The sequence below is a fragment of the Lissotriton helveticus genome, chromosome 1_1, assembly GCF_964261635.1.
Source record: "Lissotriton helveticus chromosome 1_1, aLisHel1.1, whole genome shotgun sequence".
Classification (NCBI taxonomy): domain Eukaryota; kingdom Metazoa; phylum Chordata; class Amphibia; order Caudata; family Salamandridae; genus Lissotriton; species Lissotriton helveticus.
Window position 1 is genome coordinate 520,266,831 of NC_136057.1, and position 17,698 is coordinate 520,284,528.

The 17,698-nt window shown below is 48.8% G+C and overlaps 1 protein-coding gene across 1 annotated transcript in view; it reads left to right on the forward strand.

Moving 5' to 3' along the window:
- Positions 1–12,898: 12,898 nt before the first annotated feature.
- LOC144770064 (potassium voltage-gated channel subfamily A member 5-like) overlaps positions 12,899–17,698 on the forward strand; it is a 488,637-nt gene continuing 483,837 nt past the window's right edge. The window contains exon 1 of the mRNA XM_078654297.1: positions 12,899–16,426. Within this exon, the coding sequence (XP_078510423.1) occupies positions 13,036–14,859 (1,824 nt within the window). The 5' untranslated portion in view covers positions 12,899–13,035 and the 3' untranslated portion in view covers positions 14,860–16,426. The remainder of the gene's footprint in view (positions 16,427–17,698) is intronic.

A 17,698-nucleotide genomic window follows, 5' to 3' on the forward strand; every position in this document is an offset into this window, starting at 1 on the left:
TATATAGAACAGGGTTTATCTGCGATATACTTATATTTTCGTTGTCAAGGTATTAATGAAAATGACTTGCATGGTAAAGGCAATATGTGGTAAAGGCATTGCTTGGCAAAGGCTGAGTGGTAATGGAATGTGTGGTAATGGCATGCGTGGTTCCATCATACATCGGTAGGACTACTTCCTGTACTCATAAATGCTTTTAGGAATTGGCTCATGTGAGGACTGAATTCGAGTTCATCTTACATTTTTGCACAATGACATGTATCTCCCCTCCCTTTTTCAAGCAGCATGATAAAGGCTGACAGCTTACATCTGTTCATAACACAACCACCATGCAGATGAACGCCCTATTTTGAGGGTGGTGCAACGCAGCACAGTACAGCCTGTTATCCCTCTAAAACTCTCTAACCCGACCACAGGCAGGCACAGCTCCTCCAGGCAGGAATGTAGATTCAGAGGGTATTTAGGATGTTACACCCCCCCCCAAATAAATGCATTCCTAGCCTGCACCCATGGCTCTTTTGTCTGAGGACCCTGAATTGGGACTGCTATGACTGTGTTAGTTGTTCGCATCAACCTGATTTCACCAAGAGATTTTAATGTGTTCATTTTTTTATCAGGCACTTAAATATATATATATATATATATATAGTGAACATTTTACCAAAAAAGTAGCATACCTGCACCCATAGAAGTACTCCTTGAATGGATGCCAATGTACTACTTTCTACAATTCATAAACATGGGCAGTAGTAAACTTGGAACACGGCACCAATCTCAGGTTTCCTTGCAAATTACTGCTAATCAAATTCCCAAAAGGTAATGGGACAAATACTTGCAAATGGTCTAACCACTGTCAATTCATTGGGCTAGCATTCTGAACCATTTTTTTTGCCCACAGTGCCACTCTAGAGAGAGGGCCTGACTTAGGGTGTAGCAGACAGAGTAAAGGTAGACATGTTGGTTGACGACTTTATGTCTGCAACTCTCCCTTTACTCTGCCTGACAAATTTATATTTGTCCACCAGCTATGTGGACATAACTGTACATTGGCAGTAATGGCTGCTGTGGCAGCTCCTGTCAGTGCATGAAAAGTTTGACAAACAGTTCCGTCAAACATGGCCAATGGCCATCAATCCTTTCGAACGTTTTTTTATTTTTCAAAAACAAACACCCAAAGAGGGAGTTTGTTTTTGAAACATAAAAAAACGAATGACCTCAACACCATGGGCGTTTCCTCCCACAGTGTGGGGGTATTTTTTGTTTTTTATGGGCAGGCTTGAAAGCGCAGCTGTTGCTGAACAATTATGTGATAACAGGAGAGAAGGGCTTTGGCTTTATCACATGTTGGGAGCTAGGCGTACATGGATTGCTATACTGCTATGTTTGCTTTTTGTGAAATCCATAGTGCTGTCAGCAAGGGGACATGTTAGGGACTGGTACCCAGGGTGACTGGGGGTTAAAACACCATGGGCAACAGCAGGATCAGCAAGTACACCAATCTCCTCCAGGGTCAGCAGAACAGGTAAAATATGAACCCTGCCCTGGTGACAACAACCTAACCTAAACCCCGGGCAAATCAAAAACATTAAACACATGCCTATGTGACACATGAGCTACAAATCAATGCACCCCCAAGAACCGGACAGCGCCAACAATTATTTTTTACAGTCCCTCACAGTGACAGACAATAAAAACAAATCATCCGACCATCCATTCTTAATAGGGTGGACTGTTGGTCGGCTTACCTCCAACGCCTACTTCCTTGGGCAATCGCTGTGTGTTTTACAGCGAGAGAGAAAATGTTACTTCTTCCGCATTTAACTTGGGGCCGGCCTTACTCAAAATCGAACAGGTAGACTTTGTGCGTGGAGGACAGGATACTGTGTCACAGTTGGAACAAAGTGTCTGTCCGCTGAATTCTGAATCAGCCCCAGAGGCCCACCTAATGCAAATCCACACTGACTGTGTTCCTCATGGAACAGTCCATCCCGAGAATGAATCATCTCACCTATTCACCCTGGGGACCACTGCTTTTTTAGTTGGGAAATTTGAGGCTCACCCCCACCACAGTCTCACTGACTTAGCTACACCATTGCCTCCAGAAGGCAATGTCTGATCATGCGGTCCCCGCAGCAGGAGACCAGGAGGTACTGTCTGGTCACTTGGCTCGTGATCCCTACACCAGTACCTGTTTACGTTGCAAGGGGGGTACAGCTCACTCAGAACGCTCTGTGTTCTCGTGTTTTTTACAAATGTGCAGTGAGGTCTCTGCTGCGCAAGTTCAGAGGGATTGAGTCATTCTCAATTCACATTCAAAGAAGTTTTGCATCAAAGGGAAACTTGAACAGCCACCACCCCATGCTGTAAAATGGCAACTGCTAGCAATTGATACAGACAAAAGTTCTGTAAAGGATTTTCCTCAGCATTAAGTATATCTTAGTATTTATACAATAAAGTTATAATTCAAAATAACGTTCCATAACATCCAATCTGTGACCATAGTTTTTTTATTTCAGTATTTCTTCAGATTTCGTAACGAAGACTTGTCAAATATAGATCCTCATTTCAAAAAATATGTTATGTTATGTTATGTTATTAATATTTGTACAGCGCAACAGCTGCCCCAGCAAAGGGGCGTCCTGGCGCTATAAGAAGGCAAACACAACACAACATCAGTCTGGCGCAGAGAAGAACCTAAATTTAGACAAACAATAAGGTTTTGATAGCGCGTCTAAACTGAAGAAGGTCATCAATTGCCCGAGTCTCAGAAGGGAGAAGGTTCCACCACTTCGCTGCCAGTATTCGAAAGGAGCGGCCGCCAGTTCTACTCAGCCTGAAGCGTGGAACCACTGCCAAGTTCTGGCCCAAAGATCTCAGAGTCCGCAAAGGGACATAAGGAATTAAAAGATTCGCCAGAATTTGGGGAGACATACCTTTGAGGATTTTAAATGCCAGGCAGAGAACCTTGAATTTAATCCTCTGAGTTACAGGGAGCCAATGAAGCGAGTGCATCGTCTTGGAGACCGAGCACCGCCTAGGCAAACCTACCACTATTCTGGCCGCAGCATTTTGAACTCGCTGCAGACGAATAAGTTCAGCCTGATTTATTCCGGCCAAGAGCGAGCTGGCGTAGTCCAGTCGAGACAGTACTGATGCCTGATCCACCAGCTGTCTGGTGGGGGCATCAAAGAATCTCATTATAGGCCTTAGTCCTCTAATAACGCCATAGCAAGAGGCCGCCACCCTCTTGGTGTGGCGGATAAAACTAAGTGTTGGATCAAGCCAAACCCCAAGATTTTTTATCTCCGATACCGGAGAGGGGGTCACACCCAGTTCAGAAGGCCACCAGTCGTCGCCCCACAACCCCACTTGTTTGCCTACCACCATGACCTCTGTCTTCTTGGTGTTCAACTGGAGACAGTTAGAGTTCATCCATTTGGCCACTGCCCGTAAGCCGTCCCGGAACCTGAGGGCCTCCACATCAGAGTCCCCACTCAACGTGACCGCCAGCTGCGTGTCATCAGCATATGAGACCATCGTCAGGCCCCATTGCCTGACGACCGCAGCCAGCGGTCTCACGTAAAGATTAAAAAGAGTGGGGCTCAACGAAGACCCCTGTGGGACCCCCAGAGACAACGGGTACGGTTTAGACTTGCCAGGTGGAATCGCAACCTGGAACGACCTATCCGTAAGAAAGGATCGAAACCAGCATAGGGCAGAGCCCTTGACTCCTACTTTCTCCAGTCGCTGAAGTAAGATCCTGTGCGATACAGTGTCGAACGCGGCACTCAGATCTAATAATAATAGTGCCGCTGTCCGACCCGCATCAAACACAGATCGCAGATGTTCGACCATGGAAAGTAGGGCCGTCTCCGTGCTGTGGCCCGCACGGAACCCATTCTGAGTTGGGTCTAAGATGTTAGCTCTGGTAAGATGGTCTGCCAGGATACCGTTCACATGGGCCTCAGCAACTTTTGTGGCCCAAGGAAGCAAGGAGATCGGGCGGTAGTTCTCAGGTTTGAGAGGATCGAGGGTAGCCTTCTTCAATATGGGTGTGACTATGGCCTGCTTCCACCTAGTAGGCACTACACCTGAGGATAATGACAGGTTGGTTAAAGACAACACCAGAGTGCTGCATAGCGGCAGCATAGTCCTAAGCTGAGCCGGTTTAAGCGGATCTGTAGGAGAGCCCGACTTAATTTTTAAACTCAAATGATCAAAAGCCTCCCTTGTCATGGAAGGCAGGGTGTCGAGACACTCACTATCTCTCACGACACAGCTGTCTCGCACTAAATTGGACGAGACCATAGGGAAGGTTCGATATATGGCTTGCACCTTCTCGAGAAAAAAAGAGGCCAGACCCTCACAATGGGAATCTGAGCATATTTCTACAGCCGTTGTCCTCTTAACCACTAAGTCCTTTAAAACCTTGATTATAAGTTTCGAGGGGTTAGGGCTATTCAGAAACTCCTGAGCATAATAAGCTGCACGGGCTCTGCATACCGCTCTGTGGTAGATCTTAGTTTTAGTAAAGTAGCAGGCCTTAAGCTCAGGATCAAATGATTTTCTCCAAAGCCGTTCAGCCTGCCTACAGGCTCTTTTAAGGGACGCTAAGGTATCGTCATACCAAGGGCTATGCTCTTTAGCGCCCTGTTTAGACCATACCAAAGGGATCAAAAAGTCCAGAGCGTGAGAAATCCACACACAGAAAGTGTCGTACCCATCATCGACATTAATGACCGGGCCCAGGGGCGCTTTCTCCAAAAAACGATAAAAGTCTTCCAGTTTTAATTTATTCCAACGGCGTTTAAGGATTGTTTTATCCTTAGATATAAAAGGAGGATCGGACATAGGGACAATCATCTTCACCAGCATATGATCTGTCCAAATCAACTGAATGGGACAAAGTACTCTAATACCCTCTAAGTTGGTAAAAAACGGGTCAAGTATGTGGCCATCTCGATGTGTAGGAGAGGTCACCAGCTGGGAAAACTGCAAGGCCTCTAGATCGGCAGAAAAACTCCGAATAGCGGGCAAAGATAGACAGTCCAAATGGAGATTGAGGTCACCAAGGACATTAAAATTCGCACATCCTAATGCCTCCGTACTAATTAGATCTGGGAGAGCAGCCATAAAGGCAGCATCGCAGCCCGGAGGGCGGTAAATTAAAAGGCCCGAAAAGGTGAAGTGATGATTAAACAAAATTTTAAACAGAGCACATTCACATCCGGGAAGTTTAAGGGCTTTCCATTCACATGGGTAAGACAACTTAACAGCCATTGCAATTCCCCCTCCTCTCGTACCCCGATTAAGCGTAAAGATAGCATAGTCAGGGGGAAAAGCGAGGTTCAGTATGGAGGAGTCCGAGTCCTGCAGCCACGTTTCGGTCATAAAGAGCGCGTCAGGGGCCTCTGTTTTAAGGAGATCATATATCTCCTGATAATGTTTAACCAGTGACCTGACATTCAAATTCCAGATGTCAAGATCCCGCTTCCGTGGCATGTGTTTCTGCCCAGCTGGTAAATTCAAGGAACAAATGCGCGACGGAGTGTCCAATGCCCAAACGCCACAGGTGCAACGATAGGGGCCACAAGTTGGGGCCACTGGGGGGAGATCACAGACAGTGCACAATCCCCGAATGGCCAACAGCTCTTCCCTTTGATACCTAATTATAGGTGATGGCATAATGGTAGGAAGGGGCATTGAGTCCTGCCACGACCCGCAATGCCTTAGCGCTGACGGGCGCGGACGGGCAGGACTCTGGCGCGACTCAGGCGCAGCGAAGGCGCGCCCGCTGCGCGATACCGCTGCGCGTTGAAGGGAGCTTTAAATAGGCGTCCCTCCACTCAGCTCGAGCGCTAGAACGCTCATCAGTGACAACCCCGGAGAGTGAACACCACTCCAAGATGGCGCCCAAAGAGTGAACACCACTCCAAGATGGCGCCCAAAGAGTGAACCCCACTCCAAGATTACGCCCAAAGAGAATCCCACCCCAGGAACCGGACCCGCCTGAACAGCGGTGAGGAGCCGATTAAAGTGCAGGTAAGGGGGGGTAGAATAAGTCCCGTTAAAACCAGGGGAAAATGCAACAAAAAATGAACAAAAATAGATACCAGGTTAGTTAAAATAGTAGCGAGGCACAATGAGGCGCAAAGCGCGATGCAGCGCGCGAATACCTTCTCAGGGAAGACCACGAGGCAGGTCGCCTTAAATAGGCGTCCCTCCACTCAGCTGGAGCGCTAGAACGCTCATCAGTGACAACCCCGGAGAGTGAACACCACTCCAAGATGGCACCCAAAGAGTGAACACCACTCCAAGATGGCGCCCAAAGAGAATCCCACCCCAGGAACCGGACCCGCCTGAACAGCGGTGAGGAGCCGATTAAAGTGCAGGTAAGGGGGGGTAGAATAAGTCCTGTTAAAACCAGGGGAAAATGCAACAAAAAATGAACTAAAATAGATACCAGGTTAGTTAAAATAGTAGCGAGGCACAATGAGGCGCAAAGCGCGATGCAGCGCGCGAATACCTTCTCAGGCCAACACGCGTGTTTCGTCAAGGGAAATTCTCCAAATGACTTCATCAGGACTTAAGCAACTAGTTTGTTAAAGGTCTTCTTATTGTTATTGAAGGTCCAGGGCTCATGTATCAATAATCCCGTATCAAAAACCTTTTTCGTAATCCAAATTCAGTTAGTAGCCATAGGTCTGGTGGCCATATCATGTACCATCTCTAATTGGCTGTAAATTCCCTCTATTTACTTGCAGGCCCGGTTCTAGCGGGTGGGCCGGGTGGGCCAGGCCCACCCAAATATTAGCCTGGCCCACCCAAACATGAACCTTGGCTCTCGCCCCCCTCCCCCTCGTGTGTGTCAGCGCGGCTGAGCTTCCCGGGCACACAACAGCCGCACCCCATTACTTCACAGGTCTTTCAAAAGACCATTTACGTGCTAATGAGGCTTTGTTGTTTTTAATACCCTTCTTAGAGCCCCTGCATACTGCTGGAAGAAAAAGCCCCACTCCGAAATTTTTGGTAGCCCCCACCCGAAATTTGCCTCTTGTTGCGCCCCTGGGGTGGGAGAAGGGGGGGGGAGATTATTTGCCATGTTTTGACCGTCGTCAGCTAGGATCCAATCCTATCTTCCACTTAAAACTACGAAACTCTCCAATGACAGGAAGTCGTGCATGTGCAATGCCGGGTCTCTCAAGGATTTCTGTCAGGCTTTGCTGAAGAGATTCTACCATTTTAGATTTAATGCCATATTGATGATATCAGGCACATTCAGCGCTCATCCAGGCAAACTGGATGCAGCAGAGATTCTGTTTAAAATGCGGGAGGCAGTTATTTACCCACATTCGGTGAGGACATTTTCCTCAAGGTGGGAAGTGGCGTATTTTCAGAAAATGCTTAAAATCTTCACGAGGATTTTCCTTAAATTAAGAACCGTGCTGTAGCAAATGTTCAGCTCCTAATGACGTTGAAACAGACTTGCTTTATTTAATGACAGCCAATCACTGGGTGAAAAGTGGAATAGCCTCTGATCTGCGCGTGGAAACCAAAACTGAATGTGTTCTCCTTGTGTAATGTAACTGGTGTTCAGGCAAAGCACTCCAATAATATGGCAACATTAAACGTGTAATGTGGCAGACAGCGCTTTATAAATCAGATCACTCAAGATTCCAGGCACCTGTCCTTTGGATCGAGTCGCACCAGCAGCGCTATGTGTTTATGCCATAATTGAGAGCCCTGGAGCGGAGACTGAGAGCACTGCACTTTTCTCACAGTGCCTGCAGTCAGTCAAAAACGTGTTCAGAATACATGACCATCCATTCTTGGCCTCTCGGCAGAGAGCACAAATTGGTCACATACTCCTGTTGTAATTGTGATTCTGTTGAAATGGGTGTGATGGGACCCTTTTGATGGAGCAACACAGTCTTCAAAATAATAAGGCTAAAGTAGAGTAAAAGAAAATGAAGTGCTCGCTTGCTACTTAAGTCATCCCTAACTTTACGCTTTACCACTTTCAAATGTCACTAGCCGCCACTGGCAGCGATATTAAGAAGGCCAACAGAAACTGGCCACTGAAATTTAAAACGTTCCTCTTCTTCTTTTAGGAGTTGCGTGATTAGGCCTGGGCTCTTTCTCACAGCCCCCCCCCCAATCACGCATCTTGTTTTACAAAGTTGGGCTGTGCCTCTGCTCACTCGTGCAGGTAGAATAGGGGCATGGCGAAGGTGACAAATCTTTTTTTTTTTTTATTTACAGGAATGCAAGACAACAGTAAAAATGTCCAGATAACTCTGGTGATTAATTATCCTGCTGGAGAGCAACCCTTTGTCTGTTGGTAGTCTTGAAATGCAGATAAACTGTAGTTTATGTGGACAGCTCAGTGGGTTACTGCCTTGCATACAGAGATCCTTTTGTTCCTTGCAGTTCAGAAGTTACAATTCTAACATGACAGTGACCTATGAACTGTCATCAAAGAGCCGCATACAAACCTGAAAGGTATAATTAGAACTTTTTTTGTGTGTAGTTAATATTTCCCCAGTCTTTCATTATTCTAATGTTGCTATATAGAGTTTGTTAGGGCAGATATACATTTTAATATCATTAAAGCCCCCCCCCCCCCCCACCATTACTGGGGTATGCTTTAAATCCTGTGTTTGTACTTCTCCAGACCAAACTCTCTTAAAAGATGCCCACCAGTATGGATGACATGTGATTCCTACTCCTGGTAATCCTCATTGGCCTATGCAACATTCCCTATAGGCTGATTTACATACTTGTATGATTCATTGTCTCTGAATAATGTGGGTACGATGTAAAGTACTGTAACACCCTACACTATAAGTAGCACTACACAACCAATGAAGTGCATATGAGAGAGGGGCTACAGAGAGATGAGGGGTACTGGTGGAGGGTGGTAGTGAGGGAGTCTGAGGAGTAGGTCATGAGTTGGAGGGGCTGTGGAGAGATGAGGGGCACTGGTGGAGCGTGGCATTGAGGGCATCCGAGGAGGGGGTAATGAGGGAGGGGCTATGGAGCGCTAAGGAGCACTGGTGGAGGGTGGCAATGATGGAATCCAAGGAGGGGGCGGTGGGGTGTAGGGGGGCTACATAGAGATGTGGGGCACTATTGGAGGGTGGCAGTGAGGACATCCGAGGAGGAGCGCATGAGGGGACAGGCTATGGAGAGATGAAGGGCAATGTTAGAGGGTGGTAGTAAAGGTATCTACGGGGAAAGAGGTCAGTGATAGGGCACCAATAAAGACTTTCGCATCAGCGCTAAAGCCGGTCCTATCATGGCCTTTCTGTTTTTGTTTATTTAATTAGCAGTCGGGTCATTAGGCCCACTGAGGAATATATTTTAAAGTGTGTGCTATTTTTTCATTGTTATATTCAATGATTTAAGTTTGAGGGTAATTTTCCTAATGTTTTCTTTATTGGGAATAATGAAAATGGAGTTGGATGGTGGCTGAGATGGGGTTGGGGCCCAAGGTCAGCTATGAGCTAGGGTGCACGGGAGACAGATGGTAGAAAATATATAATCAGGTTTCTTCAGGTAGTAATGAAGAGAGACTTTCTCTGAAGACTGGCAATGAGGGAGACTGGGTTGTGTTACTTGCATTATACTCCCACCTCAGAAAACTCCTCTTCCCATCAAAGGGACCTTACATGGGATTCATTTTTTAAGAGCAGGCAGTGGTCTGTGGTGCCCACTCCTGAATACGTAAAGACCGTTTGGTCGACCCTCTGGAGGCGCACCAAACCAGTCGTGCACACTCTGTCCTTCTCCATGCTGATTAATTAAAATATTAGTATTATTAAATTAAACCCAGCACGACGCCGCCCCCCCCCCCCCCCAGCAGGCCGTGACTGCTGCGGTGGCCCACCTGAAAGGACCCTTGGCCCACCCAAATAAAAATTCCTAGAGCCGGGCCTGTTTACTTGGAACAGCAGCTCCCAGCATGTGTGACCGGTGCTGCACGCCAAAAAGGTTTTTGATATAGGATTATTTATACATGAGCTCTGTGGACCTTCGATAACAATAAGAAGTCCTTTAAGGAACTAGTTGCTTAAAGCCCTGATGAAGTCATTTGGAGAATTTGCAATGACGAAACACGCGTGTTGGCTGTATTGTTTGGAATGAGTATCTATGTTTGACAAGTCTTCGCTCTGCGTTATCACTTGGTCTCTCGGCGCCCCCTGCAGTCCCCGTTCTTGTTAACAAGCACGTGCAGGTCCCAATGGAGGCTGTCTGACCTCTCGGACCCAGGCACCCCCTACTGTCACCGGCTCTCGTCGCATGGGCTAACACCCCCAGCAGCAGCAGGGTCTGCCTTACTCGGTCTCTCGCCGTGAAATGATGTGGAGTTGGATGTACATTGCTATATCTAAGAGCACGCGTTGTAATCCTATGGGAACTGCCGACTGCGCGCAGGGAAATATTGCCGGTCCCAAGGGCCACGACATCTGGTACAGCTTTATATAAACACCCCCGCCCCCTCCCCAGACCAGCGTCCTCTGCCGCCGCCTTCCAAATGGCAAGCCATTTTTCCTTCCATTCCATCGAAAACAGAAGACGGGAGAAGGGATTTTCCACTCTGTTGTAGACGGCCATAAACAGTGCTCTATATTTAACCCCCGTGACACCCAGGTCGCACAATCTACATGACAGGGGTTGTATTTCTAGTTAGTGCTGTTTCCGCTGATAGCGCAGCGCCATAAATAAAACACACACTTGTTCACACCTGTACTGCATATTACATTACCTCAGGTAACAAGAGAATGCCATTCTGAGACGCGTTACGTGTGCCCCTGTGCTGGCAGCATGCCAATCACACATGTGCACTCTGGTTGTGTAGAAAACAGGGCAGGCGCCCCGCTCTGCACGGGGTGCAATATGTGCGTGGAAATTCGCGTAATCATCAAAATAGTACCTGGTGTGGAACCCAGTGCACCGTTTATTAATAGACAGTCGCCTCTATGTACCATGGTAACCAGTACAACAAGCGGCGGTCCAGACAAACACAGCTCGATGGACTGTGGGTGGCAATGCTCGCTTGTTTTGACCAAGAACTGTGTGGGGTGCAACTCAAAATATGACTGAAAGCGTTTCGTTTGTTTTGTGGTGCGTTTTATTTTACGGTTGACGTTTTTTCAAGCAAGGTTTGTCAATCGCTAAAGGCATCGCGCTGATATGAACGAAAGATAAACTCGTTGGGCTCAGCACACACATTGGCTTTGTAAGCGCGGAGTAGATAAATAGGTCAGTGTCGAAAACACGTGAAATTCAATACGGGCAGATCGCAGCCTTGGTGTCCAGGCCGGGCTCATCGTTGCCCGGGGACCGAAGCCCAAGTGTGCGTGAAAATAGAAATGCACCTCCAGGCGTTCTCACCTATGCGAACCATTCCGCCCAGGCACTGGCACACCTGGAGGCGTGGGATTGACAGCAGTACTGCCAGTACAGTAAAACAACACCCTACCGCGCAAGGGGGCTGAGAATGGGCTACGGGGCTCCTCTCAACCCCGTCGCTTGTTTTAAGCCTACCGGCAGTACGACTCCCACTTCCACGCCTCCCGTGTGCCCATAGGTACAGTACAGAGCTTCCTCCCAGGGACCTACTCGTAACTCCCTCCCTCCCTCAGCCGGCACAGCCCATCTCTGATATCTGAAGGCAGAAGCGCATCTCCCAGAACCGCCTCTGCCTGGGCGTAGAACTGTTCACTTCGCCAGGTTGGGTTACGGTCTCCGCATCGGAATCTGGCTCCTGTGACGGGGGTAAAAATCTGCGACCTCCCGGTGCAGAGTACTGGCCCATACCTGCATCCCATGCCAATATCTGGAGGTAGACACCCCTCCTCCCTGCACCCGTCTTCTGCTCCCACCTGTAGCAGTGGTGGCTAAACATAATGAATATATATACTGGCCCATACGAGTCGTTGAAATTAAAGAAAGGATTGTTCTGCCAGAGGGTGCCACTTTCTTCTTTCTGGTTAGCGCCTCTTCTCAGTTCTAGCGCTTGCATCATGTACGGAGGTAGAACGGATCCTCCCAGAAGGGAGCCTTGGTTCCCCCCTCCTGCCTCTGCTCACGGTGAAAGGACATGGGGCACACTCCTTCTTCCAAATTGGCACCTGTAGCTCATGAAAAGAAGCAGGTTGATATCTCCTAAAAACGCCCCCGTAACCACAATGGTACATTCCGTTAGTGATACACTTTGCAACTGTCCCCTCTCTGAGCCTGCAGCGGGTACCTGTCGCAAGTACCCTTTTTGGCTCTGCCCCTCCAGGGGCCACCGATACCTAGATCGAGACCCGAGCCTTCTCACAAAACAGCCTCGCTAGCCACGCCACGGAGGCACACGACTCTGTCATCTGGGGGAAGAGGTACCCCTCCCAGTGCATGTGCGAGTGTCTGGAAATAAAGCCCCTCGGTCAGGACTGTGGGTGGGCACCGGGTAAGCGTGACTGGGGGCACAGGTCCCCCCTCCCGTAGATTGTAACTGGGACATGCCCCGTGTCTGGAGGTAGGAACCGCCCCCCAAGCTACCTCTGGTACCTGCCGATCGAGCCGGGAAGAAAGGCTGCCCCCCGCCCCCTCGCTGTTCTCTGCCAGTGGAGGAGGGGGCGCGGCAGTGGGCGGAGGATGAGCCGCCGAGAGATAGAGATGAACAGATTGCTCTCGCTGGAGAGGGCTGCATCTGCTTCAGAGGGATGCTGGTAACTATGGATGGAGGGAAAGCGCCTCTTTGACGTCAGGGATGATGATTGCTTTTTCATCCGGGTCCCCTCTCCCCCCTCTCCTTGTGTGGTTTATTCGCTGCTCATAAACATTAGGGGCTTGCACGAGCCGTAATTCCCACAATAGGAGGTATTTTGGGTTCCAGGCCGGGTTCGCCGGCGGCTCTCCGGGCCGGGCTCGGCTCTCCCCCACCTGTGGCTGGTCCATGAAGTGCGAGTTTTTGGAGCCGGAGTTGGAGAGCCGCTGAGCCAGCAGCATGCCCAGGGCAGATGGCTCTCTAGTGGCGCCGGGATGGAGATCGCCTTGGTGACTCTGGAAACCAGGGGCGCTGCCGGCCCGGCGCGGGGTGCGGGAGAGCGCGATGATGCCATGGCAGGTAGGGCACCCGGGAGGATGGACCTGCTGCAGATCCCCACGGCACCATCTTGGCTGAACGTGTACAGCAAAGACGAGGAAGACGGTGGGATCTGCCAGCAGCAGCAGACCCAGGGGACTGGAGGAGGGTGCGACGGGGGCGGTGGTGCTGCCGCTGCTTGCGGTGTGGGCGACTGCCTGAGAGTTAGCGAGAGGACCATGAACCATCCTGGCAGCCAGAATGCCATCGAGACCGTCATCCGCCTGGAGGAGGAGGACTCTCATGCCCACCTGCACCACCACCCCGATGAGGAGGACCACCGCTTCGACATGGGCATCATGGAGCACGAGAGCAGCCAGAGGGTCATCATTAACATCGCCGGCCTGAGGTTCGAGACCCAGCTCTCCACCCTCAACCAGTTCCCCGACACGCTGCTGGGCGACCCGGAGAAGAGGATGCGCTACTTCGACCCCCTGCGGAACGAGTACTTCTTCGACCGGAACCGGCCCAGCTTCGACGGCATCCTCTACTTCTACCAGTCCGGGGGTAAGATTCGGAGACCCGTCAACGTCTCCATCGACGTCTTCGCCGACGAGATCCGCTTCTATGAGCTAGGCGAGGAGGCGATGGAGCGCTTCCGGGAGGACGAGGGCTTCCTGAAGGAGGAGGAGAAGCCGCTGCCCCAGAACGAGTTCCAGCGACAGGTGTGGCTGATCTTCGAGTACCCCGAGAGCTCCAGCTCGGCCCGGGGCATTGCCATCGTCTCCGTGCTGGTCATCCTCATCTCCATCATCACCTTCTGCCTGGAGACTCTGCCCGAGTTCCGGGACGAGAGCGAGCAGCCCCAGTCCCTCAAGGGCCAGAACGGCACGCAGGTGCCAGCCGGGCTGCCCAGCAGCCTGACAGACCCCTTCTTCATCATCGAGACCACGTGCGTCATCTGGTTCACCTTCGAGCTGCTGGTGCGCTTCTTCGCCTGCCCTAGCAAGTCCGACTTCTCCAAGAACATCATGAACATCATAGACATTGTGGCCATCTTCCCCTACTTCATCACCCTGGGCACGGAGCTGGCCGAGCAGCAGGGCAACAACGGGCAGCAGGCCATGTCCCTGGCCATCCTGCGGGTCATCCGGCTGGTGCGGGTCTTCCGGATATTCAAGCTCTCCCGGCACTCCAAGGGGCTGCAGATCCTGGGGCAGACGCTGAAGGCCAGCATGCGGGAGCTGGGGCTGCTCATCTTCTTCCTCTTCATCGGGGTCATCCTCTTCTCCAGCGCCGTCTACTTCGCAGAGGCCGACGACCCCCAGTCGCACTTCTCCAGCATCCCGGACGCCTTCTGGTGGGCGGTGGTGACAATGACCACGGTGGGCTACGGGGACATGAGGCCCGTGACGGTGGGGGGCAAGATCGTGGGCTCGCTCTGCGCCATCGCCGGTGTGCTGACCATCGCCCTGCCCGTGCCCGTCATCGTCTCCAACTTCAACTACTTCTACCACCGGGAGACGGACCACGAGGAGCAGGTGATCCTGAAGGACGAGGGCAGCAGCGGGCAGGGCAGCGGCGGCGGCGGCGAGGAGCTCAAGAAGAGCCCAAGCCGTGCCTCCCTCAACAAGTCCGGCCTGCACGCCGACCCCACGGAGGGCATCAACAACGGCACGGGCTCCCTGGAGAAGACCAACCTCAAGGCCAAGAGCACCGTGGACCTCCGCAAGTCCCTGTACGCCCTGTGCCTGGACACCAGCAGGGAGACCGACTTGTAGGAGCTTTCGAACGAACACGACGAAAGGGAGCGGGCAAGGCCGACCAAACAAACTAAAAAAAAACTATAGGGACAGGGCCCTCTATAGGTAGCAGTTGCACAGTATTTTCTGTTGAACACGTTTTTGTACCACTTCTGCCAGTATTGGGGTCATGCATATATTTTCTAAGCCCAGAAGTCCAGGAGTGATCCGATTTTATTCCATGACATAAAGATCATTTATTTATTTTTTAAAATAAACGGGTGAACAACTCTGCAGCAGGTGTCTGCACGCAGAAACATTTTGAGCTGGCGAGAAGGAAATCACTTTTATTTAACCGAAGACAAGTTTTCGTGTGAAGAGAATATTTTCGTGAAGGCTGAATGGATTTTTTGTACTGTAGTTCGAACGTATTTTTTCAAACGCCACACACGCACGCACAGACACGTATGTATATGTATGCATACACGTGTAAATATACAAATAATATGTATATATGCACACCACTGCCCACGTAGAAACACACACATACACGCACATAACAAAAGGGACTTTTTTTGTAAAAAAAAACTTCTTCAGTAAAGCACTAAAATGACTAGCAAACATCGAATAAACTATTTTTAGACTTTACACTTGATCGTGAACGAACATACATGGTTTATCTAGTACGTGTAGTGAATTTGGTGCTTTTGAATCTAGCAGGAAAGTTTTTTTCTGAAAAATACACGTTATTGTACGTTTATATATGTGAGCCTTAATTTATTAAATATTGTAGCTATATTTCCTTACGAAGATATTTTATTAAAGCGCTGAATAGTCCACCTTTTCTAACAGTTCAACGCTCTTCTTTCTTTAAAAACACACACCTGGAACAATGGGGTCTTATTTTCTAGTGAAGGTTTTTTTTTCTAATGACCTTTTTTTGTAGTACACTCTTGGTTTCTGTTGCAGACTAGGACATTGCTACACAGTCCAGTCTAAAGTCGGGAATTAAATTGAAAGGAAAGAGTGGTTAGAGGCCATTAGATGGAATTAGCTTTTTTAACATGCTGCAATGAGGACTGCACTGATCCTGGGTGCTCACAGTTACCACACATAACCGAAGCATCTTCTGTTGTGGGCCTGGATTGTTTTCTTTTGCATCAGTATGAAGGCACCTTTTCAGATCAATCAGGGCCTTAGGGAAAGTGGGTGCTCCTGGAATTTAACCAGAACGCCCTCATGAGAGTAATTACACCAAGTTTGAAGCAGTCTTAAAATGGACGGCCCCCTGCTTCCCTTTCTCTTTCTGCTGTTTGTCACTGCTGCATGGCACTGAGGATGTAAACAACACCTGCCCCACTAGTAAATGAAAAGAGGGATAGCCCCAAAGTGTGGAAATGCAGAAATGACTCGAGAATGGTGATTGGCACCAGAAGTGTTTGGTGGTCTGCGCGATCCACAGTCGGATTTACACCTTTGGAACAACACCTGTTGAGCTGCTGGAGGACATCCAAGCCTTTTCCACCTTGTGATGCTGGCCGCCTGGCTAGCTGGCCTTCTTCCGGTGGAGAATGCATCAAGAGGAATCTACCTGGCAGCATCTGAGGTTTGTGCTTTTCATGTTGTCATACGTTTAGACTGATAGTTATCCACCAAAGCTTAAGATAACCCTGCAACACAGGGCTGTTTTTGAGACATACGCTATGTGCTGTTTTCCAAACTAACTGAATAGTGTTTTGTAAACAGAGTAAAAGTGAGTGACTATTTTGAAGTGGGATTCATTGAAGGTTGTGGGTGGCTGGAACATTGCACCGCAGAGCGCTATGAGACACTTGTCCACATCTTAATGTTACATGTCCGACGCTCAGCAGTTTGGCAGGCCAATGACATTTTGTTTATAATGTAGCATCAATCACATCCATCGTATTGTTTATGTTGAAACACCTAAGAACTGCAGCAGATCCTGAAGCTGGATGAAGATGTCAGAAATCTACCAAGTCCTCCTAGCCCACAGAGATTCCTGAGGTAAACCATCTCCAATCCTTCAGTTGCAAGTGCATCACTAGATTTGCTGCCTGCTTTCCTCCAGCATTCTATTCCAGAATAATGGAGCTTTTCTTGCATCATTAGAATACACACACAAATTCACATTCTAGTCTGAAATTTCAGAAATGAACCCACAGTTCTGAAATCTGGGAGAGGGGTTATTCCCATTTCACAGAATAGTGGTACATTGGCTCAATTAAGACACATTCCCCCATGAATACTGCTGAAGAGAAATGCCCCAGTCTCCATAGCTTGATACATACCTTTTTTTTTAAGTTGCATTATTTTGGTGTGCTCAAGTAGAGTAATGACGTTTTTGCACAGATATCACACTGTACCACTGAGTTAATCGAAACTGAAAATGTATAAACCATGCAATCAAATAAACGTCATGCACCCTCACATTTTTACTAATTGTCGAACAAAACACCTACCAATGCTCATGAAATAAGATCAAAAGCATCTACATTCCCAGGCTTATTAAAGTGAGGGGCATTAATAAATTTGGACAGAGCCATAGATTTGACCTTAATATGCTAACATGCATTAACACAGGTATTCACAAATTATATTAATTACATTAAAGTCTGCCCTATTATTGGCTTTGCCAAGGCTGAGTAAAAGGTAAAACAAGCATTGGTTATGCTAATAGGTCTGGCTTATAAATTAAAAAGCCTCTTAGGTTATTTATGGTTTTAGGCAATCAGTAAGCCATTTCACATACTCCCTGTCACTCATGTTTGCACTCAAGCATCTATTCTTGAACCCACTGACTAATTCTTGAAATCCCCCACTTGCATAACCTCAATATAACATGTCAGCTCAATGACAT